The sequence below is a fragment of the Euprymna scolopes genome, chromosome 12, assembly GCF_053919585.1.
Source record: "Euprymna scolopes isolate OS-2025 chromosome 12, ASM5391958v1, whole genome shotgun sequence".
Classification (NCBI taxonomy): domain Eukaryota; kingdom Metazoa; phylum Mollusca; class Cephalopoda; order Sepiida; family Sepiolidae; genus Euprymna; species Euprymna scolopes.
The window spans coordinates 84,441,369-84,459,426 of record NC_136493.1 but is presented as its reverse complement, the minus strand read 5'-3'; the positions used below and the strand labels follow the sequence as shown (position 1 = coordinate 84,459,426).

Below are 18,058 nucleotides of genomic sequence, written 5' to 3'. Positions count from 1 at the left end.
TTGGCATTTTTCATAAAACTATCACATTGTGCTTATTATAGATACTAGCAAATGACAATTGAAAGAATTAAAACAAGGCAGTCAATTGAACAACTGCCAAGATACTTCATCATAATAAGTGATTTGAACAACCATAATAAAAATAGGGAAGCAAGAAAACCGAGAAAGGCGAATATAAGTTTCACAGAATACAATTAAAATGAAAACCCATAAATAATTGGAATATCAGAAAAATATGGGCCAACTATTGTGAACATTATAAACCACTATCCAGCAATTGTTTGCCTTCAAGAAATTAAACTCAAAGATGTAGATAATAAGTAATCATTAAAAATATCTCACACAATGAAATACAAATATGCAAGAAGTCGCTATATCAGCATCTTTTCATAAAAGTATAAAAGTGTGCCCAATACATATATATCAGCAATAAAGAACTCGAAGAATCAGAACTAAGTGAATTAATTAAACAACTGTCCAAATATTTCATTATAATGGGGAACTTTAACAACCATAATGAAATATGAGGAAGCAAGAAAACCGGAGAAAAAAGTAAAAATAATAGAGTCTATACACATATTCTGCAAAAATAACAACGTAAACATATTCAGCAACAGTCACATATTGTACAATATGTCGTTTTAAGCTATTCCTAAATTATAACTGGAAAGTCCAAAACAACCATTTCCCGATTTTCTTAGAATAACGTCTTTACATCTCAAACTGACGTAAAAATATCATATTGGGATTTCAAAAAAGCCAATTAGGAAAAATTTAAGAAGTTATGAACATTACAAATTGATTCCATAATCAAACAACCAAAATAAAGATCGTACCACACACGTTAGTAATACATTATTATCAGCAGCAAAGGAAAACATGCTCAAAACATAACCTTCTGTAAAACGCAGTAAACCATCGTTTGATGATTGATGTAGAAAAGCTGTAAAAAATGCTACCCAATTCTAAGAAAATTGCAAAATATCCAACAAAAGAAAACCTCATTAGCTTTGAGAAGTATAGAAGCAAAACGTTGCAAATATTTAAGGAAGGTAAAAGAAAAATAGTGCACCTGGTTCTGTGCATGAATATATGAACAAGATAGCAAAAGCAATTCTAAATACTAATGAACGTTTGTTTGGTATATTATTTGAACCAGCATAACTTGTTATTTTAACTCAATTCTAATTCTGTTTGTGTAACATTTGATTAGTTAGAATTAATGAGATTTTGTTTGTAAAAAAAAATCTTAATTTTAATGATTGTTGACATTTTGTGGTTATATTCACAGTTACCTCAACAACAACTTTTCCTACTAAAAGGCCTATAAGAATGACTACAACACATGGTAGAGTATTTCTGATTATATTATTGTATTATCATGACTTTTTATTTTCTTTAAATCATCTTTGTAGTATATTTATTTGTAAGGATAAACTTATAAAATCTTTTAAACTGTAGTTTATATGCGATATACGAAATATTTTGTATCTGCAAATCTTTATTATATAATTTATTTATATAATTAAAAGTATATTGAAATATGTGATGATACACGTGCATAACTTACTTTATAATTATCATTAAATCATCATTGTAGTATATTACTTAACAAGAACAAGGATATAAAATCTTTAAAACTGTAGCCAATAAAGGAGAAAATATTTTGTAGTTGCAATTTTTATTATATAACTTATTTATATAATTATAAATGTATTGAACTATGTGATGATACATGCGCATTACTTACTGTATAATTGTCATTGAATGTTGCCTCATATATTGTGATTAGAAAAGTTATTGGTTCATTAAGCTAACCTGACAGTTATCAATGTATTTTCATAAAAATTCAACATAAATTTATATTTATCTTTCTATAAGTTATTTTTTAATGCTTTATTTTAGAAATCTGTATTCATGCTGAAGAAATCACACAGGAAAATCTCAGTGATGATGATGTGGAAATTATTTCATCAAGCACAAATGATCCCATTCAAAAATTAGTTCCTGGTGCTGGACCCTATAAGTTTGACGTAAATGATAATATTCTAAGACTTGTGATCACTTTCAATGAACCAAGACTTCCAGTTAAGATTAGCCTTCTAAATACAAAGAATATCCAAAGTTTTAGTGTTATTGCAACATATGCAGCTGGTGAAGTAGAGCCTTTTACGGTAAGTCAAATTTCCTTTTTGACAATTCAATTTTATAGAAGAAATTTTTTGTATTGAATTGAGTTTTAGTAATTGCTTTCATCAAAAATATTATTTACTACATATTACATTTACATTGTGATTTCTGTTAGAAATTGTTTTCGTATTATTTGGATTCATCAGACTACTGTTTTCGTCTGGAGTATCATTTTTACAACGTTTCGATCGGTATAATCTCGAACTTGGGAATGTTTCTGTCGAACTCGAGAATTTGGATGGAATTTCGAATGGAACCCTTTATTTACTTCACGCTATAATGCACGCTGATGGAAACACATGCACACAGGAACACGTGTAAAACAAAGTAACAGGTGAGAAATAAAAAAAAAATTAAAAAAATGTAAATATATTGTAAGTTTACCGAACATCTATATATATATTTAATTTTCTAAGGAGAAGTTGCATTTTGTATATCATTTAAATTTTTGTAATGTTTATTTGCATGTATAATACTGATTAGATAGATATTAAATTATCTAAAAAAACTTGCAGTTCATAATGTTTATTAACATCTAATAAATATGTTTGCAAAGCAAAAGCGTTTTTCTTTGGTAACGCATGCTGGCGGGAACACACGGACACACGCACACATGTAGATGTAAACAAAGAAGCGGGTCAGAAATATATTTAAAAAATAATAAGGAATGTAAATATATTGTAAGTTTACCGAATATCTATATATATATATATATTTAATTTTCTGTTAAGAAGTTGCAGTTTGTATAGAATATAAACATTTCTGATAGCAATATATGTAAAAACAGAAGTTTTGGGTTTGATATTTTCTCTGTAGAAGCTGTTTTTTGTAATGTTTATTTCCATATAGAATACTTAGAAATTGATCGTCTCCAAGCATATGTGCAGCTTCTTTTAGTTGCGTTACTCTTCATCGTTCCTCTCCGTCAATAATTTTTACTTCGTCCCATAGTAGTAAATTATAATGGTTTCCTTTTTCCCTCCAAATATGGTCAGCTATACTCGATTTTTAAATCTCTCCATATGTTACGGCTTTTCGACGTTCTTCTAACCATACTTTTAGTGGTCGACACGTCTCACCTTTGTATAGTTTTCCACATCTACATGGGATTTCATATACACAGTTGTTAGTCATAATTTTTTCTGTAGGGGGCTTGACTCTCACAAGCTATTTCCGGAGAGTTAAATCGTTCTCAAATACTGTCCTGATTTGATATGGATTCATTGAATTTTTTTTTTTCAGACAAGCCCTTCATGTGTGGTATACAAACTGTGGTGAGTTTTTGAGTGATGTCCTTTTGTGTCTGGTCCAGATTTCTTGGAGCTGCTTTCATGCTCTCTGGATAGTTGATTCAGCAGAGTGTTTCTCTTAAACTGTCCATCTCCTCTTGATATGCATTGCTGTTATTACATATTGCTTTTTCTCTGTGTTTTAAACAATGGATTATTCCTTTCTTTACATTATATGGATAGTGAGATTGAAGTTTAGGTACTGTCCAGTGAATGTTGACTTTCGGTATATAGATAACATAAACCCTGACCAATGTGGATAATCAGTACATCTGGAAAGAATAGTTTGTTGTTATGTTGTTTTTCCATCATGAACTGTATAGTTATGTGGAGAGAGTTCACGTGGTCTAGTAATGTTTGAACATCTTCCTGATGGGGCCAGAGTATGAATGAAAACGTTGTAAAATGACACTGAAGATGAAAACAGTAGTCTGATGAATCCAAATAATATGAATAACCAATTGTTTATTTCAAAAATTCAAAAACAGAAATTTTGTTGTCGGAAAGGAAAATCATAAAGCAAATGCAACACTAATTAATTGTAACTGAACTATTGAAGTATTTTTTGATAAAATGTTCAATTTTCTATTTTTCATTACAGAATGTTGATCCTACTACTACAGTATATCTTCCACAAATTGATACATTATTTGAGCTTGAAATTACAATTGAAAAAGAAAATCCAGAAAGGCGTGTTGAAACCGAAGTTAGTGTTCATCTGTGTGGTCCACGTGGTGAGTAATACTTTTACAAATAGTTTATAGATTTGTGATTTTTGTTCAAAGTTTAACATTTTTTAAATACTTTAAAAATACTTTCAAAGTCTGCTGACTGTAGATAGCAACTCATGATGTAGCTGGGCAATCTTTACTCCAGTTGCCTAAATAATTGCATGAATTGCAACACCACACTTAGGCCCTTACTTGGGCTAGATAGAAGGTCAGAGAGACTTGATCCTACTAAGTCATGACAAGTAATGACAAGCCTTAGTACTAAAGAAAAACAACCTTTATCTTTATTCAATCAGACACCCATCGCTTTGTAACTTTTTATTGCTAGAAGGTAGTTGATGAGGGTGACTCATACCAAGGAAACAAAAGACTTGATCACTGGTTCATGTTACTGAATATTAGTTTTTGGATACTAATTCTGAAAGTATACTTAAAATTGGAGTCGGTGTAAGTAGAGTGCTTTGTATCACTGTCTCAACTAAGATAAGTGAAATTCCCCCTTGTACATTGTACATAATGTTGGATGTGTAGCTGTGCAGAGAACCAGTGTATAATTCCTTTTTTATTTATTTATTTATTTATTGAGAAAACTAATTTTTAAGAAATCCCAAATGCAGTTGTAGCACTTTAAGTCTTGCTATGATATTTTGTTATAAAAATTGGTTCTTATGACATCACTGGGTTGATGTCAACAAGAATATCTGGACTAAAAAAATCTTACCTCAAATAAGGAAATGTCATAAAAAAAGAATACATTTCAGACTATGTAAATATTGGAAGGTAGCAATGAATAGCTGGTTTAATTGTTGATTTGCTTGAAAGAAGATGTATTGATTTGGGTTTTGTGGTCTGAGTTGTCCCCCTTTGCAAATTGGCTGTTTGGAGAAATGGAAAACTAGATGGCTCTGTGTGGTTTGAGTTGTCCCCCTTTGCTAATTGGCTGTTTGGAGAAATGGAAAACTAGATGGCTCTGGTTAATAGTCAATTTGCATAAGTGGAGAAATGGGCAGCATATAAACGGTACTTTTTTTGTAAGCAGGGGTGAAGAGCGCAGAGAGTGAAACGACAGTTGGAAGAAGTGACGGCGAATTCTTTTTGTGACAGTGAATTATTTGTGGACGTTGAAGGGCTCGACCTTTTGGAAGGAACAGCTGTGTCTTATATATTTTTTTTAAATTTCTTTTTTTTCTACTTCACTACAAGCTATTTCGGCAGCGCCTTTCGTCTTCACCCTCCTTTCTCCTGTAGCTCCAGACTGGATCCAAGAGAACACAGTGGCTGAGTCGATCCTCACCTAACTATTCTGTAGCCCCCATTTCAAGGCTAAGTTGATGCCCTTCATAACCGCATCCAGTTCCGCCACATTTATGTGAGCCACGTCGTCCTTCTTCCGCAACCAAGCAGCATCTTCTGCAGTAACACCACCTATCTCCAAGGTGACCGCCACTGCTATACGGCTTGCATCACACCACATAACACTTTCTGCACTGTTGGGTACATGCCAAACACCTCTCACTGGATCCCCCCTCTTCACCTCTTCAATAATCTCTCTCATAATGTCCACAGTCTCTTTATCAACTCCATCCTCCCACTTCGCTCCACTAGCTAGCCTTTTGATATAACTACATGCAGTCCATAGCCATCCTGCAATAGGGTAATGGCCCACCAGTCTTCCGCATATTGAGAAGAGTTCTCCCCTGCTCAATTTTTCCGACACCTCCAGGATCTCATTTCCCCTCCGGAACACTAACCGTCCTATCTGGTCCTTTCTTAGTTGGAGCCCTAACACAGCTCCTCCCTACAACGATTCCGGGCGTTTTGCAATTAGCCCAAAGCTGTTGAGGTCTTTTACTATGTCCACCGCAGTTGTTACCGTCTCATCCACCAAAATATCATCAATGTAGGAACTGGTGTCTCTTCTGACTGCGTCCTCCTTGCTTAGCACCATTTTAAGGATCGCTGCCATGATTTTTGGTGCAGAATTCAGGCCAAAACCCAACCTAGTCAGGTAGTACGTTCGGCCCTTGTATCTGACCAACTGGTATTTCCAGAATTCCTGTGAAATGTGGATCTTTAGGTATGCAGATTTTAAATCCACAATCGTCGCAGCCTTCTAAATCTCCTCCACTCTCGCATGGTCTCTCCGCACACGTCAATCACATCGCCTCCTGTGTGACACGCAACGTGTACGTTCAGCTCCCTGAAGTCCAGTACTGGCCTTTATCCATGGCTTCCCGGACTATATTTCTATAGCTCTGCAGCAACTGCTCGGTGTAAATACTATGGAGGTGGCGGAGTTGATTACACAGGCTAGGGTGCTGGCCAGGAAAAAAGAGAGTGAGCAGGGAATCGTAGCTGTCGCTCAACGAAGCAAACTGCAGCAGGAAATTGTGAAGGACGAAATGCAGAGAGGACTGTGGCAGACACCCAGGTTCTCTGGCAGATGCTACCGATGCCAAGGCCTCCATATGGCGAGGCAGTGCAGGTAGTCAAAGCCAGAAGTCATGTGTTACTGCTGTGGGGAATTCGGCCACATCAGCAGATTCTGTTCCCAGGGAAACGAACAGGGGAAAGCCACTGCGCTGGTGGCTACCCCACTTATTCGATGAAGGCGCTTCAGGGTATATCACCACAAGTAGAGGTGACCCTAAATGGACGAAGTGCAAAAGCCCTTGTCGACATGGGCTGTACTTCAACAATTGTCACCAAAGACATGGTTGACACATGCAATGGAACCAGCAGCATTACGGCAGTTGACGGCAGAGAGGTGAAGTGCAATGGCACAAGTATCGTTCGGTTGATGGTACGTGGGATGTCACTAAAAATCCAGGCGATTGTTATTAACAAAATTATCACGGGTTTCGATGTGGTGCTAGGGATGTACGCAATTGCTCGACTAGGGAGCATTACAGTATATAGGAACTCTGTGAGATTTGGACGACACCAAGGGGCTTCAGGTGTGCAATTCGAAAAATGTGTCACAGGAACGGCCGGGTTAGACAAAAGTTGCACGATAGAGGACTAAGATTTCTCTGCACACTTTGATGGTGAGAAATGGACAGTCCAGTGGGCATGGAAGGGAGAACCTCCCATACTGAACAACAGAGTGGAATGCTACGAGCATACGTTACGAGGAGGCACAAGAGTTGAATTTGAGAAGGATGTGGACCGATGGATCTCGGAGGGAATTTTAAGACCATGGACGGAGAAGGTGGAAGGTGTGATGCCGTTAATGGCGGTTGTTCAGCCCACAAAACAAAAAGTTCGGCCAGTACAGGACTTCAGGGAGCTGAACGTACACGTTGCGTGTCACACGGGAGGCGATGTGATGGACGTGTGCGGAGAGACCATGCGAGAGTGCAGGCAGATTCAGAAGGCTGTGACGATTGTGGATTTAAAATCTGCATACCTACAGATCCACATTTCACAGGAATTCTGAAAATACCAGCTGGTCAGATACAAGGGCCGAACGTACTACCTGATTAGGTTGGGTTTTGGCCTGAATTCTGCACCAAAAATCATGGCAGCGATCCTCAAAATGGTGCTAAGCAAGGTGGACGCAGTCAGAAGGGGCACCAGTTCCTACATTGATGATATTTTGGTGGACGAGACGGTAACAACTGCAGAGGACGTAGTAAAAGACCTCAACAGCTTTGGGCTAATTGCAAAACGCCCGGAATCGTTGTAGGGAGGAGCTGTGTTAGGGCTCCAACTAAGAAAGGACCAGATAGGATGGTTAGTGTTCTGGAGGGGAAATGAGATCCCGGAGGTGTCGGAAAAATTGAGCAGGGGAGAACTCTTCTCAATATGCGGAAGACTGGTTGGCCATTACCCTATTGCAGGATGGCTATGGACTGCATGTAGTTATATCAAAAGGCTAGCTAGTGGAGCGAAGTGGGAGGATGGAGTTGATAAAGAGACTGTGGACATTATTAGAAAGATTATTGAAGAGGTGAACAGGGAGTATCCAGTGAGAGGCGTTTGGCATGTACCCAACAGTGCAGAAGGTGTTGTGTTGTGTGTGTCAAGCTGTATAGCAGTGGGGGTCACCTTGGAGATAGGTGGTGTTACTGCAGAAGATGCTGCTTGGTTGCGAAAGAAGGACGACGTGGCTCACATAAATGTGGCGGAACTGGATGCGGTTATGAAGGGCATCAACTTAGCCTTGAAATGGGGGCTACAGAATAGTGAGGTGAGGACCGACTCAGCCACTGTGTTCTCTTGGATCCAGTCCGAAGCTACAGGAGGGCAGTCTTCAAGTACGAGTGGCAGCATCCCCGAACTGCACATGTACCTGCGGAGGAAGGCGAGAAGCGAGCGACTGTGCGAGTGGGAGAGGAAGTGAGGATCAAACCGCCTGATGCTCGCTGTACCACACGCTGGGGGAGGGGCATTGTGGCAAGTGTCCAGTCTCCGAACAATGTATCTATCGACGGCATCCCTCGACACATCCTTGATGTGCGGCCGGTGGTGGTGTTATCAGAGGAAGACAGCGACATTGAGCCAAGTAGCGACGTTCACGAAGAGGCTCCACGGAAATCGCAGTGAGAGAGACGGCCGCCATGTTGGTCGAGCGCCTACGTGATGGGTTGACATGTGATGATCGTGTAGATCAAGGGAGTGTGGGGTTTGAGTTGTCCCCCTTTGCAAATTGGCTGTTTGGAGAAATGGAAAACTAGATGGCTCTGTGTGGTTTGAGTTGTCCCCCTTTGCTAATTGGCTGTTTGGAGAAATGGAAAACTAGATGGCTCTGGTTGATAGTCAATTTGCATAAGTGGAGAAATGAGCAGCATATAAACGGTACTTTTTTTTTTTAAGCAGGGGTGAAGAGCGCAGAGAGTGAAATGACGGTTGGAAGAAGTGACGGCGAATTCTTTTTGTGACAGTGAATTATTTTTGGACATTTAAGAGCTCGACCTTTTGGAAGGAACAGCTGTGTCTTATATATTTTTTTTAAATTTCTTTTTTTTCTACTTAACTACATGTTTTATCCAGAAAACTTGGTTGAAATGTAAAGGGACCAGGTAATGTTGGTATTTTTATTGCAGAAAGGTGGATAGATACTATTATTGAAGTTAATTATGTAAGTGAGCGAATCATATTGCTGAAGATGATTAGTAATAAAATATTGACAGCCTTGGTGTTTATTTACACTACATGTGGTTTGAGCAACTTGTAAAATGTAGGTTTAGAGATCACATAGTGGATCATTTGAATACTATATTTACAACAGGAATTATCTAACAAGCTGAAGGATATACTGTTGGAAGTAACAAACTGGGCATGTGGGTGGACAAAAAGCCACCAAAACATAGTGATATAGTGATTGTAGTGATACTGACAATTCTGTTTGACTAATTAGCATAAGCATAGGAGAGAGCCTATATGATTCTCTCTCTAAGAAATATAGGAAAAAGCTTGACTATCTATGAACAAGGCCAACTTTCACTTCATAACAATGGCATCGCTGATAGAATTGCAATAGTCTCTCGAGGATTCCAATATTATCGATACATTGCTACAATGTTTTGTTGCCAGTGAAGGAACTAAAATGTTAAAAGACTACAAGGAAACTAAACGAGAAAATGAAATAACAGATTTATTTTTGACTACAGCTGGATGTGAAGCAATAATAAAAATATCCATTATGGCATATCCCATAAATCTGGAAGACCTGACTTTGTTAAAAAATAAGTCAAATCGTAAGAAAAAATATGAGACTTAAGAAAATGTTGGTCGTAATAGAAAAAACAAAGTTCATGTTGATGAAAGAAGAAAGTGATGAACCAATCATAAAATATCTATCCTGTTTAAAAAATGTGAATAAATATTGTGAGTTTGAAAAACTTAGACAAGAAGAACAAACGATCGGAGAGGAATTAAGTCAATTAGGATTAGTTTAAGTTATGTGCAATATAGGCTTCTTGGAAATGATATAATTGACATAAATTCTACCAAATTAATTAAATGAGATAAAAATAGGAACAAATTAAAAAGTTAAAAAACTATGAAGTGAGTTTAAAATTCAAAGAAAATTATCAGTGCATTTGTAGGAGCAAAATTGCAAAAGCTAATAGGACTTTCTTGAATATGTTCCCCCTGTGTGTAGCAAGTAGTCATCACCTATTGTATTTTTGAGAAAATCAGATGGAAATAGATGTATATGTTAAGATTTAAAAATAGCAATAAATCATAAACTTTTCTCAATTCACATCCAATACCTAATGTTGAAGTTGCATTACATGAACTGACAGTTATGAACGTTCTTACAAAAATAGATTTAAAAATAGCATATCAGCAAATACCACTACTATTTTAAACTGTTTGGAGTTAGTATAAGAAAATTCCTAGTACCCCTACAATTATTGGTATTATATATTTTTTCTTCGGATTTCATATTCAGCTTCTAGGTCTTTACTTAGTCATCTGCTAAAACAATTATATCTACAATTTAGCAAGTTTTTTTCCTTCCAGCTCACTATTATGATGTCCGGTGTCCTTGGCCAAATAAATTTGTCTGTTTGTACTGCATGTTCAAAATAATGACGTTTGCATAGTTTCCAGTGAGCTGCTTTTCCCAAGCAGTCGTGTCTCTTTTTGTAATTTTTGGAAGCTAGTTTGCTGCATTTACTTAATATATGATTTACCATTTCGACTTTTTATCAAAGTCTACATTTACTAGTTTTTATAACTTTTATTCATCCCCGAACAAAAAACATGTGTCTACTTTGTAGGTTTTAACTTTAAAATAGTTTGCTCTAATCACATTGTTTTTTAGTTATAGTGAAGGCATGATATCAGAAACCCCCCCCCCAAAAAAAAATTGTTTTATGAAAAAAAGGCATCAAATTGTAAGAGAAGCATTGTAATCAGTGAATCTCAGAAGGAGATTATGCTGAGTAATAAAGTAGAATTTTGCCTAAAAGGTGTGGTTTTTATTAATTAGGCTCAGAATTTATTAAGAGATGTATTAGTATATATTTTCAGTATTTATTTCAACTGTGCTCTATACATTAGTAGATATTAGTAGAGCAATTAGTCTGATGATTTCCTGGAATGAAACATAAACGTTTCTCTATAGCTTACCAGCCATAAGTATATTTTCATACTATATATATATATATATATATATATATATATATATATATATATATATATATATATATATATATATATATATATATTTGTTTTCCTTTATACATAATATTTTTGCAAAATCAAGACAAGAAAATATGAAATGAAAACATCATATGGTGTATTTCTGTGTGTTACGATTGTTTCATAACTATTTGGACAAATTTAAACATTATATCATTTAAAAATATTCCAAAAATAGCTTCAGACACTAAAATATATTTGTTATATATGTATAAATATATTCATAATCCCTATTTTAAAGGATCAAGCGGTTAGACTCACCTCTTTCTCATCATATTATTCTATTATTTGTTTATTTATTTTTTGGTTGCCTTCGAATTGATTAATCTCCCATTTTCGAATTTCTTCTTTTAATATGATACTTCATCAATTTCCTGTTTTACATTCATTTAATCTTTTAATGTTTTTTCTAATTCTTATAATTATTTCTCCCTCTCCAATGTATTTATTTTATCAATTTATTCCCCAAGTTCTATAATCTACCCCTTCAAATTGTAGTCTCTATTTATATGTCCAACTATTCATATCTGTATTTTCCCGACTTTCGTATAAATATTTATTTACATATTGCCATATATTTGTTGATTTTTTTTTTCCTTTACATGTTATTTTTTTTTTTTTAAATTATAATTAAAAGGTTTATTTAAATAATATCAATTAAAATTTATCTTCATCACATACTGGTTATGTACATAATTTAAATGTTAAATCTATCTTTTCAAGTTTTATCTCAATATAAACATTTTATTTTTATTTTTTTTTTAATATTTACTATTCTGTATTATTCAGTATATCATTATGGTGTAAGATATAACTCAAGTTTGCCTATATTTATCGATTCATAATTTTATCGAAATTCGTGTGTATTCTTACTTTAATATTTTGACTTTAGTATTCATTAATCTCTTTTGCTTAATTTTAAAATTTGTAGTTTTAATATTATTATCTTTATATCAGTCTAGGTTCAATTTTTCACCTAGTTTGCTTCAAACTTCTTATTTAGTCCATTTTAATCCATCATAATCTGTTCGTCTCAATATTTTGCAATTACTTAATGTTTGATTCTTTTTTGTGCTAATGAAATTTCTCAGGTGTTAGTTTATTCCCAATAACGATTATCAACTTTAAATTTAATTCTATTTCCCTTATTTAGGTTATAATTAGTTTATTTTTATGTGTTAAGTTAATGACCCATTAATTTGTTTATTGCACTATCCTAAAATCTTTGTATTAAATTTAACATTCTCTTATAACACTTACATTTCACTCTCAACATATATCTTAATTTTTTTAAAAATTTAAACACGTTTAATCAGGTCTTGAGCATGGTAATAGGAATTTATTTCTCTGAAGACAGCTTTAATAACATGAAATTTTTTGTTCCAAATTTTCTCTTTAGAATTCACTACGTTTACTCAAGTAAACATAAATTACATCTTTTTGATTTACTAGGATTCTATTTTCTACCTTTATCTACAATTGACCATTTTAATTCAAATTCTATTTTTTCTTACATGGTTCTGTAAGCCAATCACCTCACGCAGTTGTGTTTCTCTTCTTATTTTTAATATTTATTTTTGTCATATCATTATTTCTATCCTTATCCTCATTCCAAGTTGTTTCCTTTCCTGGTTCAATGTTAAATGATACAATATGGTTTCGGTATATCTTTTTACTATTATTTGCCCTAACTGCACATTTGTATACAATTTCATATATTAAGCAATTGCCCTCCAATGGACATTCATTAGGTATTCTACAGTTACATTTTTTCTCAATATTTAATTCACCTGATTCCATCCTACTATAATTCATATAGTTCTTATCAATTATTTTGTAAAATTCTTTAGGGATATTATTTTGTATCTGTTCACTAAAAGGATGATTAAACCAGACTTGTTTTTGCACCCATTTCTCTTATTCTTAACTGTATTATTACTATTATATGCTTCTTTAATTTCATTCTTTTTATTCTTATGTTTATTTTTTATCTATTTTATTCTTTACATTTCTTCTTCCCTTCATCACCATGTTATATGATGTTGTATAATTTATCCTGCTATTTTAATTATCAAACGCCTTTATGTATTTGATCTTTTCTTGATATCCTGATTGAGGTAATACTTCATTATATTAATCCTTATTCTTATCGAATATATTTTCATTTTGTGATATCTTAGATATTCTTTTTGATATACTGGGGATGATTGCTTTTTTCATACTCTTAAGATAATTAGATTTATATCTATATATATATATATATATATATATATATATATATATATATATATATATATATATATATATAATATTACTATAATTATTTTTAATACCTATAGACACTAGTGTTTAATCCTTTTGGGAATCATCAGTGCAGATTACAGCTGGTCGGAAGAGTTGAACGCAGGCACAAAGCCATCTCTGACCCCATTAGCAAGGAACAAACCACCTGTCTAACATTAACTGCGAGAAATATAGTTGAAATTAACATTTATATAAATTTCAAGATGGCGATAATGATCTTATGATTATAACATCATAATCTGCACATGTGTCTTTAAGTGACTGACTTCAATTTCAATTTAGAGTGCTCAACAATAAGAACCGAGTTCTTAAAGAGGCTGATATAATAATTACTATAATTATTTTTAATACCTACAGACACTAGTGTTTCATCCTTTCAGGAACATGTATGTGTGTGTGTGTGTGTGTTTGAGGGACTTGAAATATGGCTTGACATTAAAACAAGCAATGCTTAAAAAGTAAAAAACCATATAAGATAATAAATATAAAAATAAAAATGATATAAGAAGGCATAAATCGGTGTAGAAAATAAAAGAAGATTTATCATAGGGGTGAGTGCTCTGACATTCCTTTCCTTATTTGTAGCTTGTTTATAAGTTGTGATTATATTAAAAAAATTTTAATTATTTTCTATATATATACTAGCGGGAGTTTGGAGGTGTAAAAGAAAAAAAAAGTGTTAGTAGGCAGGCAGGCAGGCTTGAACTCGTGACAAACCCATGACACGAAGGTGAAAAAGAAAGTGAAAGAAAACATGACATCTTACCGCTATGCTATGAAGCCATAGGAAGTGAAAAACATTGAAATTTAGAATGTCAATCAAAAAGTTTATTTGCTAAGTGAATGAGTTCATGCAGGTGCAGAAATGAACGTTGAGCTTTCCACCATTCCATTTATTTATTATGTTAGGGAAACCAAGCTCCCCTGAAAAAGGGGGAACTCTCAAATGAAAAGCAATTGTTTGATATAAAGGGCTTTCCCAAAATTGATCAAAGCTAATTGCTTTCAAGACTTCCTGGCACGAAAGGCTGCTGACAGCTTTGCTTTGTTGAGTCTCAGTTTATTTATATGAAAAAGACAAACAAACATGTGAAAAGACGGAAGTAGCATGAATTTTATAAAAGTCGATCAAAATAAATGTAGAGATGACATGCGTTCACAAATCGTAGATATTATGATCTAGGGAGTATATAAAAAGTTCTCGAAAATAGTAACCATCTCGAGAATCCTGGTGAAAAAAGCCTTCCATGGACATACAAAAACGTATGCCGCCATTTTGCTTTTTATGTATATAGATTTACACGGACTTGTAATATGTAAAAAGTATTTCTCCTTTGTGCTTTTTTTTCATAAAAAATATAAATTGGATGAAATATATTCTAATGACAATTATTTTTTTTACATTTTCCAACTAATGTACTGCCAACAATTTGAACCACTGTACATCTGTTTATACATCGTTCAAATGACAATTTCAACCATTGTGCAATAAAATGTTATGATCTTTGTGATAAAATATTTGCAAACAATAATATCAGTCACAACTATTCCAACAACTGTACCAACAACTATTCCAACAACCATTCCAACCACAGTTCCTACAACTATTCCAACTACTATACCAACAACCGTACCTACAACTATTCCAACAACTGTACCAACTACTATACCAACAACTGTACCAACTACTATACCAACAACTGTACCAACTACTATACCAACAACTGTACCAACTACTATTCCAACAACTATACCAACAACAATACCAACAACTATTCCAACAACGATTCCAACAACCATTCCAACCACTATACCTACAACTATTCCAACAACTATACCTACCACTATTCCAACCACTATACCAACAACGATTCCAACCACTGTACCTACAACTATACCTACAACAAGTATGTTTTTTTTTAAATTTATTTGAAACGAAGTTTTATGCAGTTTTATTTAATAAATAATTCCATGCAAAATTAAAATCAATCAAACATTTCAATGTAATGAATAATTTTTATTTACTTTAGTTGTTTTTAAACTAGTGCATAATTGTTAATTAATAAAGTGCACCGCAACAAATAGCAATGGTCGCATCAAGAGGCGCGTTAGTAAATAAACTGGAAATATCAAACGAGCAAAAGAAAGAATTATTTTGATTGGTGTTAGTATCTCGAATGATTTTAGAAAAAGTAAAAGAATCAGAGACACAGTAAGTGGAATAGAATGTACGGACAGGCTAAAGTAAGTCAGTGAGATATTAGGTGAGGGCATGTTGAGCGAAACCAATCATGGATAAAATGGATCTACAAGGCACATTATCTTCGCGCATTTTAGGGAGACCATAAATTCGAAGCCTCAGGGAAGTAGGTCATATTTTCTGATAAATATCTTTGGAGAGATAATTCTTTTTAAATAAGAAGTACAAGCGTTTTTGAAATTTGCTTTCAATATTCAAAGTATTATCATAAGAGTCGATCGAATTAAGTTTGAGAAATTTATTCGTGTCATCTAAAATATAACATTTTATTAATATAGTCAATACGGTTCAGAACGACTACGGCGGCACCTTTATCAAATCTGGAAAGATAAGTATCTTTATTTTTCTTAAGATTAAGTGCAGAAAAATGGGATATTTTTCCAGACAAAATTCCCTTTAGTTATCTTCCTACAAGTTACCTAAAAGGTGCAATGTGTTAATGAACCTCTTCTTTCGACAGAGAGAATGTCTGAGTCATGCAATGGAGACAGATTCGAGAGTTTTCAGATGATTACTTGATCGGCCTCGAAATAGAATTGAAAAAAAGTCATCATTATATGCCAGGAAACATTCTGGATTATCCAATAAATGTTGACCAATCGCAGAATCTAAATTATCGTTGGTAGGGTTGAATGTGTGTGTGTGTGTGTGTGTGTGTGTGTGTGTGTGTGTGTATATATATATATATATATATATATATGTATATGAATTTTTCCGGATAGTTTTAAAAGAATTGTAACTAACGATGAAATACACTATTTGTTGCTATCAATCTATTCCTTGATGTCTTGATTGTGTTAAAACAATATATATATATATATATATATATATATATATATATATATATATATATATATATATATATGTGTGGGTGTGTGTAACTACTTCATTTAATCCCATAAATTAATATACGAAAGTATAAATTTGTGTAAACTTTAAGTATTTACTTCAACAGTGCTCAATATGTAGGTAGATCTAAGTAGTAAGTTATAAAATATATATGGCAATTAAGCTACACAGAATATTTCGCATTTGCATGTGAAAAATTTCCCTCACTCTATATCTGTGCCTAAATCAAAACGCGGATTCCATGAACAAAGCTTCTTTCTTAGAACTGCACGCCTGTGGAACTCTGTTCCGTCTGCCTGCTTCCCTCCGGACTACAACTTGGATGTCTTCAAGTCCAATGTTAACAAATTCCTAATGAACCGCCCTCCTAATTAAACACTTCATCAAATCTCCACACTAACATAATGTACTTGCAATAACCCTTATCCCTGAGTGGCTTCCGGGCCTTGATAAGTGGTGATCACTGTGTGAGAAAAAAAAAAAAAATTTGATCCCCGCTAGGATTCATCAGGCTTATGCGAGGATTTTATGGTTGTCTCGTGTTTTTATATATGCACCTTTTAAGTTTCTAGTTAGCCAATCAGCTTTCTAGTTTCCACCACACCCTTCCTGACTAGCCAATGAGCAGGCACTTACAGGACAATGGCCCAGTTAAACTCCCGTTCATCTGTTTCTTGTGTGTGCTACTTTAGCGGGGAGCTTAGATATCTAGTGACCGGACTTATTTGTAACCTATGTTAAATGTGTTTTTTTTAATGTTAGTGGGCAAAGTGTGCGGCATCTGTAGTTTCATTTATCTTGTTCGTTATTAGTATTTTTATTTTTATTTCTAGTGAATGGGAGGTCAACTGGGCCTTTCTCCTGTAAGTGCCTGCTCATAAAATATTTTACGTGTGCAATTTTTTGCTAATTTTAAAGAACAATTAGTCCATAAAGTTTCTTTTGTGGTTTATATTTAATGAACGTATTGGTTTGGCTGTTGTATAAATTTACATTGTATCTAAACAGCAGCGGTAAGTTTCATATCATTGCTTCCATATGCAAATGATGCAAAATTGTGGTTGGTCCAGGCAAACACATACATGAGAAACACCTAGGTGAGAGGCCCCCTACAAAGTTTCTAAGATGGTTAAAAGAACTTTAGAACTCCTCGGCAGAAAAAAATGTTCTTTTACGTTTGCCTACTGAAGTCCAGGCTATACTGGTCCCGAACATGTAAAAGAACACTGCTGAACAACTGGCTACCATGTTAGAAAAGATTCTAGAATTATTACCTA

The 18,058-nt window shown here is 34.1% G+C and overlaps 1 protein-coding gene across 1 annotated transcript; it reads left to right on the top strand.

The window, feature by feature from the left end:
- Positions 1-221: 221 nt before the first annotated feature.
- Positions 222-15,895, top strand: LOC145291612 (uncharacterized). Its single transcript, XM_080137687.1, has 4 exons — positions 222-1,348; positions 1,906-2,174; positions 4,081-4,213; positions 15,211-15,895. The coding sequence occupies exons 1-4, from the start codon at positions 1,333-1,335 to the stop codon at positions 15,603-15,605; spliced, it is 813 nt and encodes a 270-aa protein (XP_079993813.1). The 5' UTR covers positions 222-1,332; the 3' UTR covers positions 15,606-15,895.
- The last annotated feature ends 2,163 nt before the right edge of the window (positions 15,896-18,058 follow it).

Bases quoted from the DNA above. Each gene is read 5' to 3' on its own strand.
- LOC145291612 (XM_080137687.1), top strand. The intron at 2,175-4,080 runs GTAAGTCAAATT...TTTTCATTACAG, and splicing joins GTGAAGTAGAGCCTTTTACG to AATGTTGATCCTACTACTAC. The intron at 4,214-15,210 runs GTGAGTAATACT...CAATAATATCAG, and splicing joins TCATCTGTGTGGTCCACGTG to TCACAACTATTCCAACAACT.